This window comes from Drosophila pseudoobscura, chromosome X, assembly GCF_009870125.1.
Source record: "Drosophila pseudoobscura strain MV-25-SWS-2005 chromosome X, UCI_Dpse_MV25, whole genome shotgun sequence".
Classification (NCBI taxonomy): domain Eukaryota; kingdom Metazoa; phylum Arthropoda; class Insecta; order Diptera; family Drosophilidae; genus Drosophila; species Drosophila pseudoobscura.
In genome coordinates this window covers 54447109-54460548 of record NC_046683.1, presented here as the reverse complement: position 1 = coordinate 54460548, position 13440 = coordinate 54447109, and the positions used below count along the sequence as shown (strand labels likewise).

The following is a 13440-nucleotide window of genomic DNA, read 5'->3' as shown; positions in this document are numbered from 1 at the left end:
GTTTGGGGAGAGGCGCTGCGCTGGATGGATGATGGCATGGTTGAATTGCTGGATGTTTGGCTGCTTGGCTTGGTTGGCTGCTTGGCTGTTTGGTTGGGGGCTACTTTAATCAATTTCAAACACACAACAAACCCCTGCGCTTCGGAGAAGAATGCAAGGTTCTTTGGGAGGAGGTTAAATATATTATATTTGTTGTTTGAATGATGGGAGGCCAGCAAACAAACGACAATTATTTGCCGAATTTTTTCCCCCATTGCTAAAAATAAAAGAAAAACAAAATTAAAATTAAAAGTGCAAAAATTGACGAGTTTCCGTTTGCCTCATATTATGATAATTATGATAATAAGTTAAATGCAAAAATGATGATAATTGGCTGACGAGAAAGCTACGCCCTCGCTTTCAGTGCAATTTCGATAGAGACAGAGAGAGACAGAGCGAAAGAGAGGTCCGCCCGTAAGTGAGAATGAGATTGCTCATACGCCGCATTCGCCGAGGAGCCATAAAACTATGGAAAAAATGTAGATTTTCAAGGAAATGCACTCTGCTCTGCCATATTTATGGCTTGTAGGAAAAATACAGATAAATTTTGTGTTTTTTTTCTTTTTTTTTTTGCAATGTTTACACACGGAAAAGGCCGGGTATTGCGATCGTTTTGGGGCCAAGTGACTTGTAAAAGAATTCGCTCATCAAAGAGGAAAACTTTTGAAGATAGATATGTAAATATTGCACCGGGCGATGCAATCCATCCGTAAACAATCCATACACTTAATCTTTATATGAATTTAAGTGGACTGCACAAAGCACGTTTATTTATTTTCATTTGATTTTATTTTTGCACTGAAATTGCGCCAGAATAAAACAAGAGTGCGGCATAAACAAACCACACTATTAGCAAAAAAAAAAAACAAAAACCAAAAAAAAAGCACAACTCGCGCCAAACAAAACAATCCACAGAATGGAACAGAACCGAGTCGAGAGCCCCGGCAACAACAATATATCGCATCGTCTGTATCGTCTGTATCGTCCGTATCGTCTGTATATTTGTATTGTATATTTATTTATGAGTACGGGTGTGTTCCAGCGGGGTAGCCGCTTTCCCGCTCTACTCTGGCGCTGGCTCTGGCTCTGCTCTGCTCTGCTCCCAAGTGCTTTGTGCGGGGGACAAGGGTCAGGCTCGTTTGTTGGCTGCTTAAAAATGCGAAAATCCACAAGTGGCCGGCGTCAAAGCACAGAGATTAGAGGTCAGAGCCACAATGGATAGATAGAAGGAGGCTAAGGTGACAAATGACAATGGATTTGAATGGGCCTCTTGGAAGATATGTACATACATACACATTCGCCCAACTATCGCTTTGGCTGGCCTCACATCTCAAATATCTCAAGTGCTTAAACATTACATTCAATGGGATCCATTGCTGGCTGTCAGACTTGAAATTTATTGAAACCCCCAATGCGGACAAAAGAACAGTAAGAAATTCATTCATGGAATATTTACTGGTCGGAATTTTTGCAGGAAGAATATTTCAAAAAAAAGAAAGAAGATAAATCGCTTTCTTTCTTGTTTATTTGCCTGAGCCTTGAACTTTTTATCGCTTTCGTTTGTGAGTCAAAGTATGGCAGAATATATCATTTACATAAACACTTTTTAGCAGGGATATCATAAAAACTCGCAACTGGCAACGGGAACTTTTGTTTACAATTCATTTGCTCTCCAGCATTTTCAAATTGCTGCCAATGAAACAATGCAGTGGCAGCTGAAGTGCCTGGGTTCGAGGTTGGAGCCATTAAAAAATATTCATGATTAGGCACGCTCCATGCCCCAGCACTCACCCTTCAAAATGACAGTTTTCTCTAGAACGTTTCGGTGGCAGTGGCAGTGGCGGTGGCAGTGGCAGTGGCAGCGGCATACCAAATGAAACATACACAATTTAACTTGGACTTGGCCAAAAGATGCAGCTAAGTGGCCAGCGGAAACGCTGAACGCAGAAACTTTTGCCAACCCGAATGAACAACAGCAGGAGCAGTTCCAAAGTGTGCTCCCAGTTAGTTTTGGGGGGCTTTGACAAGGCCTGGGAAAACTTTCACTCGATCTGGAAGGGGAACTATGTATGTGTGCGCGGAGGAGTGCCGTGTCGCATGCCTGCAGGATATGCGACAACTTTGCTTGAGTTGCCCCGACATACTGACATTTGTTTAAGGATTGTTTAGGGCTTGTTGAGGACTTGAAAATACTGCTTCTCTCTGTAAACATGTACAGTGAAGGCTCACGTGCAGCAGTAAGCTTCTTTTTTTAAAGATTTACTGAAAAAAAAAACTAAAAAGAAGCATCAAAGAATTACTAGAATATAATTCCAATTGTGCAATATTTTTCTGGTATGAATCCAATATTTGTTACAGTATGATTTCAGTATTTTTATAGTATTTTCAGGCGAAATTTTTTTCATAAAAAATATTTGTTGCATTGAATATTTTCTAATGTTTTTTCTGGTATTTTTTCCAGTATGATTTCAGAATTTTTCTGGTATTTTTAGGCGAAATCTTTTTCATAAGAAAGATTTATTAAAATAGTGAAATAAGAACATTAAGAACAAATATTTCATTAGGAAAAATGCTATAAATTTCCCTAGCTTAGATTTTTGGTAACCATTTTGACTTGTCATAATTATACTCCTTTTTAACATTTTTTTTCTTAATTATAAAGAAAATTATTATTATTTTTTTAATAAGGAAAAGCAATTCTTTTTCCTACAAAAAAAAGGATATTGTATTTCAGTTTAAGCATTGAAAGAACCAAATTTTGTAGGCTTTTCTGGTAGATTTTGGCCCCTTCTTCAAATTCTCAAAATGTCGCCCATTACTCGAAAGTATTCCCCAAAGATTCCCTTTTCCAATACGAGTATGTTGCCGATTATAGGGCACCTATTCGGTTGCCAGTGCTGGCTCAAAAGTAAGAGAGAAAAAAGTTACTTTTGTTGTCTCTTGTTGTCCTCAAGTGTGTTGGGCTGAAACTTTTCTAATTGCTGCATAGACACTCTCCAGAAGAACCCACAAAGACGCAAATATACTTACATTTACTCGCACATACGAGTCCTAGCACGAGTACGAGAGGTAGAAAGAAGCATTGTTTCTGCCCAGAAAAGAAAAGTTCTGAATGCGTTAAGGAAAACTCTCGAAGTAGAACAACATTTTAAGAACATCAAACAAGATGTACACGAAGTTGGGAGCTGCCAGTCGAAGCAGCAGCTGGAAATGTCTTGAGTTTCGGTTTTGGGGGGCAAAGTTTTCGGTTAACTGAAATGCAAGAAAATGGTAGAATAACAATAATAATAAAATTCAGGACTTAACATTAAGAAAAGACCAGAAAGAAAGAGTTTAAGCATCAGGTAGGAAGGAAAACCATTAACTATCCAACTAAACCATTATCTCTCCTTCTCTCTCCCTCTCTATCCGACGTTTCGTTGCAGCTTTCTCACTCGAATTCCGCAGAGAGGCGGCAACAAGTGTTCGAGGGTTCTTGCCGTCGGGGACTAGGTGTAGGACTGGTTCTGGGGACTGGGGACTGGGGCCATCTGGGCGTGCAGCTGGCGGCTGTGAGGTGAAGTCCCACTCGTTCACGCCATGGTAAAGCAGAATGCGGAAGCTGCGAGAACGGAAAATGGCACAACGAATGCAACGAATCTTATTGTGAAAAGCGGCGGAAATGCAAACCAACCAAAGACGATGACGACAACAGCCAGGACATCATCATCGGCGGCCAAGATGGCGGAGGCTTTGTCGGCCTCATTGGCCGACTTGAGCGAACAAGAAAACGGAACGACGGGTGAGTGCCAAAAGTCTCAAGCCCCCCCCATACCCCTAATACCCCCAGAAATGGGACAAGCTTCTGCGAATCAAATTAGTATCACAAAGTGAGCATTCTTGGGGTTTATTTTGTTCGGTGGGGTTCGGTTTTTTTTTCTTTCGACATCTAACAGTTGGCTCTAGGCGCGAGACTTTTGCTGGTTGCCTTGGTTTGGTCTTGAAATTGAATTACCATCCCTGGCTGTACCCCTGGCCATCCCCCAGGCTGGCTGATGTAACCCCGTGGCTCTACTTAATTTGGGTTTGTCACGATAGCGCATCAGCTGCCCCGCGCCGCACCCATTTCCTCTCTCCTGCCCACTCCTTTTGACCTGTCGCACGTTTGTTGTTTTAATTAAATTTAGCCCCACTAACCCACCGCCCACTACCCACCACCCACCGCCCACAGCTCATAATAATTATGGCACTAACAAATAATGACGGCCATGATAATACACATAGTTTACAGAGTTTTCCCCATTAATTTTGGAGTTATTTTTGAGCGGCGCGTTACCTGGGTTAAGCTCAAATGTCAGACAGGGTTAATTATCTTTGGTATTTTGTGGAGAGAGCCACCTCTGGGAAACGAACCGAAGGCCTCGAGGGCTCGAACGAAAATCAAGATATAAACTCGGCAAATATTGCGTTCTTTCTTGGCCTCGAGGGCAACCTGTTGAATGTCACTGTTTTTTCTTTGGTTTGCTTTGGTTTGCAAAGTTTTCGCTGATGTTGCCTTGGGCCTCTGGAATGAAAGAACGTTTATTGATTTCCATTCGATGGTATTTATTTTTGGGCGTTCTTTTCTTTGTTAAAACTTTACTTAAATTTAAAGAACGAAGAACAGCTTATTCCACCTGGTCTACAGTGTCTCTGAGCCTTTGTTTCTTAGCGAAATAGATTGAAATCGTTATGTACAGGAAGTACGGCAATAATACTGTCAAAGAGATGGCCAAAAACTGCTAAATATTGCTCATGGTTATTCAAAGTAAACTCTCACCCCAAGTGATGCCCACGAATATCCAGTAGACAATACAATTTCCAATGCACATGTTCGCATTTGAATGGATGGCCATTACAGCGCTCTGCAGGACATAGACGATCGTAAATGCCAGGAAGCAGCCTTCAATCACAATGTAGACCAGAACCGGAGTAGGAGATGTCTGCATTTGAGATATTGCAGAAGAAGTAATCATTTTATGGCACTTGTACATACCATGATCAGGGAAACGGACAAACAATTGGCAGCCACGAAATGTAGGACACCCCAAAAGACGGCGGAAGTTTCTGAACAAAAAAATATGGAAGTAATATTTTCAAAATATACATATGTCATGAGTATTTACATTTTACCTCTAATCATATTTTCGCTGGTTCTATCAAAAAATAACCCTGCAAGTAATTAATTAGTAATATTTACTATATACACATGTATATATATATATTTACTGAAGAAACCAGCCAGGGACACAATGGCCAACAGATCGGAGAAGAGGGCTATGATCAGGCCACCGCTTCGTAGCGATAGATAGCGGCAGAAATGTTTCGCCTGGAAAAACTGTTCAGCCTGGCACATTTCCAATTAATTTCAATAAATATTTCAATAATAAAATTATTTCAGAATAATAATAATTTGTATTTGTATTTGTAGTTGTAGTTTTTGCTTGTCTTTTCCCCTGACACAGGTTGCCGGGCATCCTTAGATGTGAAATGATCGCAAAATAAACACTTTTTTTTTTCTAGACTTTAAGCAAAAATAATTATATTTCCAATAGTTGTACAACCCTGCCACTTGGGGCTGTCTCAGCCTTTAGTTCCCGGTAGTAAGAGTATGTGATGTAAAAAAAATACAATGTCATTCCTAAGAGCATTAGGTATTATAGGCAAGATATGTGGAGAACAAAGCAGCATCTCACCCAGCCAAGCAACCACATATATCCAATAGGTTATATTGTGCCCGACGCTCTGGTTCACAATCAAGTTTTTGCCCATCGCAGCTGAAATAATGCTGAATACCAGCAGATATGTGACCTGGACCAAGTGCATCAGCATGGGCACCCAGAACAGAGGCAGATATTGCTGTAGGAGTTGCCAGATTAGTTTCAGACTCCACACCGATCCGATCTTACCGATATGATGGCAGCCAGCAGGACAAACGAAGCGACGACTGTCAACAGATCTGGCACAAGTTGCAGCACTGTCTGGGTTACCTGGGCTAAATGGAGGACAGGACAGTGTTGGGCCAAAATATGAGCTCAATGAAAAACGGAAACCCACTTACCTGGAAACACATATGTGGACTCATACGCAACAGTATCTAACCAAACAGGAAAAAAAGAAAAAGGGGAAAATGTAGTGGGAAAAGGGCTGGAGGGGGCCACGTTTGGGGGTTTTATTTACTATTCAATAGGTTGAAAATGTAGTCAATGTTCATTCCGGAGCAGAACAGCTGGAAGAGGGCGAACAGAATGCAGCCCGTTTGCAGGGACACACAGAAGCAGCATTTCTTGGCACGTAACATATTACAATCAAATACCATTTCATACATTAAATATAATTTTGATTTTGACAACGAACACAAAATAACCCCAATTCGAGACAATAAACTCCCCGAAAAAGTATGCTACAGTCGTGGCCGGAATTTTCCATTACAGCAAAATGCCCACTGCCTTCAGTATGACACTTCGTGCTGCATCATGGCCAACGTTTTCTGGTAGTACGATAAAATAATATACACAAAATATGCGGAAAATACTACAACAACACACATTAGTGGAATATCAGACCGATCGTTAATCAATATCTCACCGATCCAGCCGCTAATGAAGCCCCAATAGACCGCACTCGAATAGACACCCATCCTGACGGTCACATTTATGTTGAGCGCCGTGGCTACAATGCTATATAGAAACTGATACAGCAACTGGGTGACCTCGAACGTGAGTGTGATCAAAATCAGATGTATGAGGTTCTATTCCATTGGAGGGGGGATTGATCAAATTGGTTATTTGATCTACATTTAGATCAGCTTTCGACTCACCGTCGTGAGGGCGGTCAACAGGAAAAAGACGGCAATAATTGTTAGAAATTCGGGCATAAGTCTGAACAGTATCTGGGTGACGCCCTCTTCCCAGAAAATAAGGTTCAAAGTTCAATCGAAGAGAACAAAAGAATGATATCAGTGCAGTACCTGGAAAGACCACCGAGTCAATGTTCGTATGATTGTCTGCGACAGACAGGCAGCCACTTCTGGGTATCAAATTAGTCAACAGATATTTTGCTTTAGCTATTTACCTCCCATTTTGACATTGAAATTGTAAATGTGCATGCTGCACACGAAAACTGAGATGATGGACAGAATAAAGCAGCCCGCCCGCAGGGACATACAGTAGCAGAATCGATTGGCTAGTATCATGTCTTGGAAGGAAAATAACTGAAATTTTTGTGAAAATACCAAATTAAACAACCGAGTACACGCATCATTTTGAACTGACATTAAACGCAAAAAATGCCATATCAGCCACACATGGCGTATACGTAATTTACATCCATGGTGCCGTCAGTCTTGAGAGCATGTGGTTTGGATTGCTCTAAGCCAGCTGCTGCTGCTGCCTGGTTCTGGGCTCTGGGATCTGGCCGGAGAGTATTAACTTTTTAGCATAATTTCAATTTTAGCAATTTGTATTATGGCCTCATTAGCATTAGCCAAGAGCCGCCTGCCTGCCTGCCTGCCTGCTCTCAGAGTGTGTGTGTGCGGCATGACTGGCATAGCTGGCATGCGTGGAATCGTTTTCAGTTCTCATCAAGATGCTAATGAAATTATTAAGAAAATTGAGTCTGCCATATTAACACGAGAGCATAGGCGTCGAGGGCCACACGGAGGAGGATACTTGAGTGAAGTTTAAATTGAAAAAGAACACGTGTAATACACAATACGGATTTAATCAGTTCCAAATTGAAGAGGGCACCCTTAGGACACCCTTAGGGCACCTAAGTACGGTCAACACATTTTGGCATATAATCTTGCGGATTCTTCAACTGGTTGTATCGCGAATAGACCACAATCAGGCTGTATATATCAATGGCTGGAATGAAAGATATTTAGCCAGATTATTACAGTAGCCGGGAGTCAGGATCTGGGCCTACCCAGGGTCAGTAGAATAACGAGCACATATAGGACAGTAGATAGAGCACTACTGAAAAAGGGATTTCGCACATTAATCACCGCATGGTAGGCAATATAGTAGCCAATGATGTGCACGACAAACAGTCCCATCCATATCTGTATGGACAATATGTGGTTCTGCGACAGGAGGCGGGGTAGGCAGGGATTACAGGCCACAACGAAAGTCAGTTAGTACTCACGGTCATGACGGCCACCAGCAGGATGACTGCTGCCGCAATCATTAGGCAAACGTGGCCGATATTGAACCATTTGACCCAGTTATCAGAGCTCAGATCTAGCAGAGAGTGTGACAGAGAGAATTCTTGGCAGAGAGATATCCTTATGCTTACTTTTCCTGAAGATAATGTCATCGGCCAGGGTGGCCGCATTCAGCAGGCCCGACATGATCGTGTAAAACGCTATTAAAATGCTGCCACAGTACAGCGATATACAGAAGCAGCATTTGCCCAGAGTGCACTTCCGTCGGTGTGGCATCCAAAATAAATATTCATACAAATGTTTGACAAAAAACGCTTACAACTTTTCAGATTTCGAACAAAGAAAAACTCTTTAAAATGTAAGGCATGCCCCAACTCCCACCCCCCCCCACCCCAATCAATGATAATCGCCGCTAACTTTGGTTCTTTGGGTTTGCTTTTTTTTTTTTTGGTCAGTCGAAAGTACTGTTCATCTTTAAGAAAGTTGTGCGACAATTCCCACGGCCCCCGCCCAGCCTGCAAAAACTTTCACTGCACAGAAAGTTGTTGGCCAAAGTCGTTTTCCTTAGCCTTTTCTTGCACTTTCGCCAGTTTCCTTGTTATGGCCTTTCTTGATGGCCTGGCTCTAATTGAAAGCAGCTGTTGCTACCCCGAACTAATGCCTGATGCTTCCCCAATCAAGTGGAATTTTTGAAGCTCTTTTAAATTGGGGGATTTATCAGCTTTATCAAGTGCAAATTATCACAGTTTTCCAACTTCAAAGTTCTGTCTTAAAAATGTTTTTAAAGTATATTAAATTGATGAACTCTCCTATGTTTTTCTCATCAATACTCCTTCCCCCCGCAACATTATTAGACATTATTAGACGCTAATCGGATTAGAGAGTTGTAGTCTCGGTCCTCATTAGGCTGGCTGTTGGCTGTTGGCTGGTAGCCGCATATGGCGGGCTCCTTCATGATTGATTGCAGCATCAATTTATTTGTCATTAATATACCAACATGCGACATCCAAGAGTTGCCTGAGCAAACTGTTGATGGCCCATTAAATGCCAGAGGAGGCAAGAAAATGGAAAAAGCTCTGCAACATATTATACGATCCAATCCCCCTACAATCCCCCTACTCATACACACACATACATACCCCCACACCCACACCCACACCCACACCCATTACCAATACAAATGCTCTAGCATCCTGGATCCATTCGGAATCTCTTTCAGCCACTCGCAGCATCCATCTGTCATCATTGGATTGAGTGTGGATGGGTGTTTGGGGTGGTGGCCGCCTCTGATCCCTCCCCCTCCCCTATTCCCATTCACACCCTCCCCCCCCCTCTCTCTCTGCCCACTGTATTTATAGCATCTTAATTGAATTTCAATTTTCAATTTTGCTTTTAATTGAATTCAATGAAAAAGTGTCGATGAATCGGCATTCAGCATACGAATACCCTCTGCCCCACCCCAAGTTCCTGCCTCCCCCTCCTCCTCTTGTCACCCTACTGTCACACTACACTCGTCTCTGGCGCTGCTGCTATTGCTGTTGATTCAGTTGGAGCACTGGAGCACCCCGCCTGCCCGACTGCCGGCCTGTTGATGGCGCCAACGAGGCCGCAAAGCATCCCAAGTGAGCCTCCATCCTAGCACTGAGAGAAATTGCTTCGGGCTGGGGCTCGGTTCAATGAATTTTCCTTTGAACTTGCAATAGCTTTTCTCGCAGTGCCGTGGCAAGTTTTTACTGCAGTAGACCCATTGGGCCACAATTGGCCTGGCTTGATGTGATTGCGCTCATATTTTGCGCACTGATTGGTTTGTGATTGACTGAAAAGTGTTGTAAATTGATTCGACTGTGGAAAGCAGTGTGATAAACAAACCCCCCAACCCCCTCAACCCCCCCAGACCCCACTGTTTGCCAATAAATGGGTTTGGCAATAAAAGATCCAACAAATCTAGCCCGATGGATGGGCTATCAGTATCGTGTACGGTGCCTGGTGTTTGATGTTTTATTGGGGGTCATTTGCGGGAAATCAGTGCGATTGTTCGAAACTCAAGACACTTTAAAAGCTCTTAAAGACTGTAGACCTTCTCACACATTTCCATTAAGACTCGCACAAGCTTTGTGTGAAAACAGCCGCCAACCGAAGCGAATCAGACGAATGGAAATTCAAATGAATGCAACTTGCATGCGAAATGAGAAATTCCCAGGAGCACACACACACCTCCACACACCTCCACACACCTCCGTAGAAGCATTTGTATCTGCAGGGCATCTACATCTACAGCGGTATCTGCAGATGTATTCGTATCTGTGCCTGCCTCTGCATTTTGCCGACTGCCTGGCTTATTATGCGGGCACACCATTCCCCATTCAAAGTGCTCATGACTTTGCATTTATCATCTAAGCCGACCATCCCACCCCCCGCCGCCCCGCCCACCATGTACCACATGTCTCGCTCAATATGAGATTTATGCCACTCAACACAGAAGATGAAATGCTCATAGCCCATAGCCATGCCTCAGCCATGATGCCCGCCCGCTTGCACGCCGTGAGGGTCGTAGGTGATGATGACAATAATGCCGTGACCCATCCCCCACCCTCCATCCTCTCTGCGGGGGAGAGCCCCGAAAATAAAGGCATGGAAAGCAGGAAAATATATATGCAAATTGCTTTGACAGTGCCCTCCCAATATGCGTCCCAGAGCTTCCAGATTCAGCAGATTTTTGTTCTTTTTTTTTATTGCTAAAATATGCATATTACGATTCGAGATTTCCAGAATTGTGGGATTTTTTATTTTGCTTGTGGCAGAGATTTTTCCTAATCGTTTTCAGATCTGAATATTCCCCAATCAATATTCCCGCAAACGCCGCTCCAAAAACTATTATCGGGTTGCCCTATAAAAATATATATCTAAATTTAAGCTTTCCTCCCAATTTAGATTTTCCTTCTCTTGGAGCACACACACACACACACACACACACACACCTTTATAGCAAAAATAGCTCTAGGACAGACAGCTTTTAGAAGAGGGAAACACAAGGCACGAACTATTTTGGCCATTACCGAAATTGAAAGCTTAAGTGTTTTGGGGTCGAACAGCTGATTGACTGGCATGCCCGCCCCCTCGCCCAGCCCCCAGGGCCCGAACGAAGGTGGCCGGGAAAAATAGTCATCAGCAGAAAATTGAAAAACCTGGTAGTGCTGAAAAGCAGCAGAGAAACAGTAGAGAAACAGCAGAGAAACAGTGGAGAAACAGCAGAGAAATAAGTTCTGGATGTGTGCCTGCAAATGACAACGACAGACTAGTCTTAGCCTTTTGTCTTAGCCAGGCCATTATTTACGAGCATCGTGCCAAGGACAGGCCAAAGAAGCATCGCGTCCTGCTATAGAAACTGAAGGAATATGTACGTGCCGTGCCGTGCCGTGCCCCGGTGTGTCTTTGTCGTCTCTGGGCGATGGCACGTCTATTACCTTAAACGTCTGTTGCCAATTTGGCATACCCATTGCCACAGCCACATGGCCAGGAGGCATCGCTTCGTTCGCATTGACTGCACCTTGATTAATGCGCTCTGCCAGGGCACAATTTTTCCCCATTCCGATTCCATTTCCACTTTCTTTCCTTTTTTTTTGCGAACACTTTCATTGTTTCCGTTTCCACTTCCATTTCCGTTTCCGTTGCGTTGTTTTGTCTCCAATTTGCTTGGGATCTGGAGCACGTTTATTCGTTTTGTGTCAGGTGTTGATTACTTTGATCGAAGAAGCTTGTGGCCGGACCTGGACCGGCCCTGGACAGAGATGTTTGCCAATTAACAAAGCAAACGAATTCCGAAACTGAAAGCGAACCGGAACATCCTTGAATATGCGAGTATGGGTGGACACTAATCCATGGAACAAGTTGTCGGATGCGATGATGCGGTGCAGCCAGCATCCATTCCCAAGGCTTGCCACACAAATCGCACGGTTTGCCATCCCTGGGCAGGACATTCTCCGCTCCTCCTACGGCAACTGCTTCTACTCCTTTCTGCTATCCATTCTTGGCATGCAGCGCACGACTGAGCGTAAAAAGCTTGTTGTACTCGTACTTTTACTTGTACTTGTACCCCGCCCCACCGAAGGATGCAATTTAAAATGTTGCAGCCGGTGGCATGGGTGGCAGGTACTTCATGGCATTGCTTCCTCCACATATTTATATATTTTGTTGCATTTTACGGGCAGACTCTAACCCAGTGGCCACCCCCTCAACAGGTCGTATGCGCAATATGCGCCAGGGCGCCTACTTTTGGGTGTCAAAATAATAGCAAAAATTTCATTTGAAAATAGAAGAGACTAGAACATGACAAGTGCTTTTAAACAATTAAAAGACCAACAAGTTTTGCCCATTTTCCTCTCCTTTCGACAGTTTCTTAGGCGAGAAATATCGATGCCAAACTGGGCATAAATTTACTTTCCAATTGCACAATCATATATAAATTCTAAGACAATGCTTTGTCGATAAACGCCTGTGGGGGCAGGTGGTGGTGCCTGCACAGGCCCCAAACAGACGGGACATTTGTGGACGGAGCGACTCTCGGTGCTCTCTGGCAGCCCGGCTTGGCGATCAAGCTGGATCGGCTGAAGCAGGATACAAGGCCTATAGCGACGGCTGGGAGTGCGAAGGCACTGGGTCGGAACTGCGGACGCCAAGCGTACATAGAGTAAAACTTCTGGTCTGGTTCGAGCTGGTCAGTCCAGGATACTGTCGGTCGCCAAGTGCCAGACTCTGGCAGTCGACGTTGAGCAGGATCAGGAGCAGCAGCACCAACTCCAGAGATGAGGCCAGCGCCAAGGGATTATAGTTGAGAAATACCTGTTTCCGATGCAACGATTGCCAGTGCTAGTGCCTAAAAACCAGCTGTGATTAGAGTGAATATTAAACAGTTGGTGAATTCCTACCCTTGCCTCTGCACTTATTAAAAACGTGGCTCCAATCAATGGGTGGCCTCGGCGAATCCTGTGCACCGAATGGACATTCTCCTACTTTCTTAAATACCCTTGGATAGCCTTGAGAGTTAAAGAAACTCAACAGGAAAAACCGAATGACCCGAAGACCCACAAGCCTACTTTTTCATTTCCTTAAAAAATACAAATAAAAATGTGTAGCAAATAGAGAACTGGTGGAGATATCCGTTTCCCCACTAAGCCGGTTACCCCAACAGCTTAACCCCGAGCCAGAGCCCGAGACCGAGC

At 43.6% G+C, this 13440-nt stretch overlaps 5 protein-coding genes across 10 annotated transcripts in view; 1 reads left to right on the top strand and 4 right to left on the bottom strand.

Moving 5' to 3' along the window:
* The window catches only part of Ac76E (adenylate cyclase type 2 Ac76E), a 35340-nt gene that overhangs the window by 7302 nt on the left and 14598 nt on the right, over positions 1–13440 (top strand). For all 3 annotated transcript variants that reach the window (XM_015187907.2, XM_001353975.4, XM_015187906.2), the window contains exon 2: positions 3465–3820. In XM_015187907.2, coding sequence (XP_015043393.2) covers positions 3619–3820 — 202 coding nt within the window. In that variant the 5' untranslated portion in view covers positions 3465–3618. The remainder of the gene's footprint in view (positions 1–3464; positions 3821–13440) is intronic.
* Positions 4599–5512, bottom strand: LOC26532482 (uncharacterized). 3 transcript variants are annotated; one of them, XM_015187914.2, is made up of 5 exons: positions 5287–5512; positions 5184–5229; positions 5054–5124; positions 4838–4960; positions 4599–4774 (listed from the first exon to the last, which is right to left on the bottom strand). In XM_015187914.2, exons 1-5 carry the CDS (start codon positions 5411–5413, stop codon positions 4686–4688), a joined length of 456 nt encoding a protein of 151 aa, XP_015043400.1. In that variant the 5' UTR covers positions 5414–5512; the 3' UTR covers positions 4599–4685. The 3 variants fall into 3 exon arrangements, with proteins under 3 accessions (XP_015043400.1, XP_015043399.1, XP_033238514.1); XM_015187913.2 differs by having other exon boundaries at positions 4838–5000; positions 5191–5229; positions 5287–5495; XM_033382623.1 differs by lacking the exon at positions 4599–4774 and having other exon boundaries at positions 4947–5000; positions 5287–5503.
* On the bottom strand, positions 5583–6418 carry LOC26532847 (uncharacterized). Its single transcript, XM_015187912.2, has 5 exons — positions 6238–6418; positions 6119–6154; positions 5967–6052; positions 5754–5916; positions 5583–5698 (listed from the first exon to the last, which is right to left on the bottom strand). Exons 1-5 carry the CDS (start codon positions 6383–6385, stop codon positions 5598–5600), a joined length of 534 nt encoding a protein of 177 aa, XP_015043398.1. The 5' UTR covers positions 6386–6418; the 3' UTR covers positions 5583–5597.
* On the bottom strand, positions 6371–7310 carry LOC26534435 (uncharacterized). Its single transcript, XM_015187911.2, has 5 exons — positions 7132–7310; positions 7028–7063; positions 6878–6963; positions 6646–6808; positions 6371–6591 (listed from the first exon to the last, which is right to left on the bottom strand). Exons 1-5 carry the CDS (start codon positions 7250–7252, stop codon positions 6509–6511), a joined length of 489 nt encoding a protein of 162 aa, XP_015043397.2. The 5' UTR covers positions 7253–7310; the 3' UTR covers positions 6371–6508.
* LOC6900842 (uncharacterized) lies at positions 7759–8564 on the bottom strand. 2 transcript variants are annotated; one of them, XM_015187909.2, is made up of 4 exons: positions 8353–8556; positions 8203–8297; positions 7984–8140; positions 7759–7922 (listed from the first exon to the last, which is right to left on the bottom strand). In XM_015187909.2, the coding sequence occupies exons 1-4, from the start codon at positions 8495–8497 to the stop codon at positions 7828–7830; spliced, it is 492 nt and encodes a 163-aa protein (XP_015043395.2). In that variant the 5' UTR covers positions 8498–8556; the 3' UTR covers positions 7759–7827. The 2 variants fall into 2 exon arrangements, with proteins under 2 accessions (XP_015043395.2, XP_015043394.2); XM_015187908.2 differs by lacking the exon at positions 7984–8140 and having other exon boundaries at positions 7825–7922; positions 8353–8564.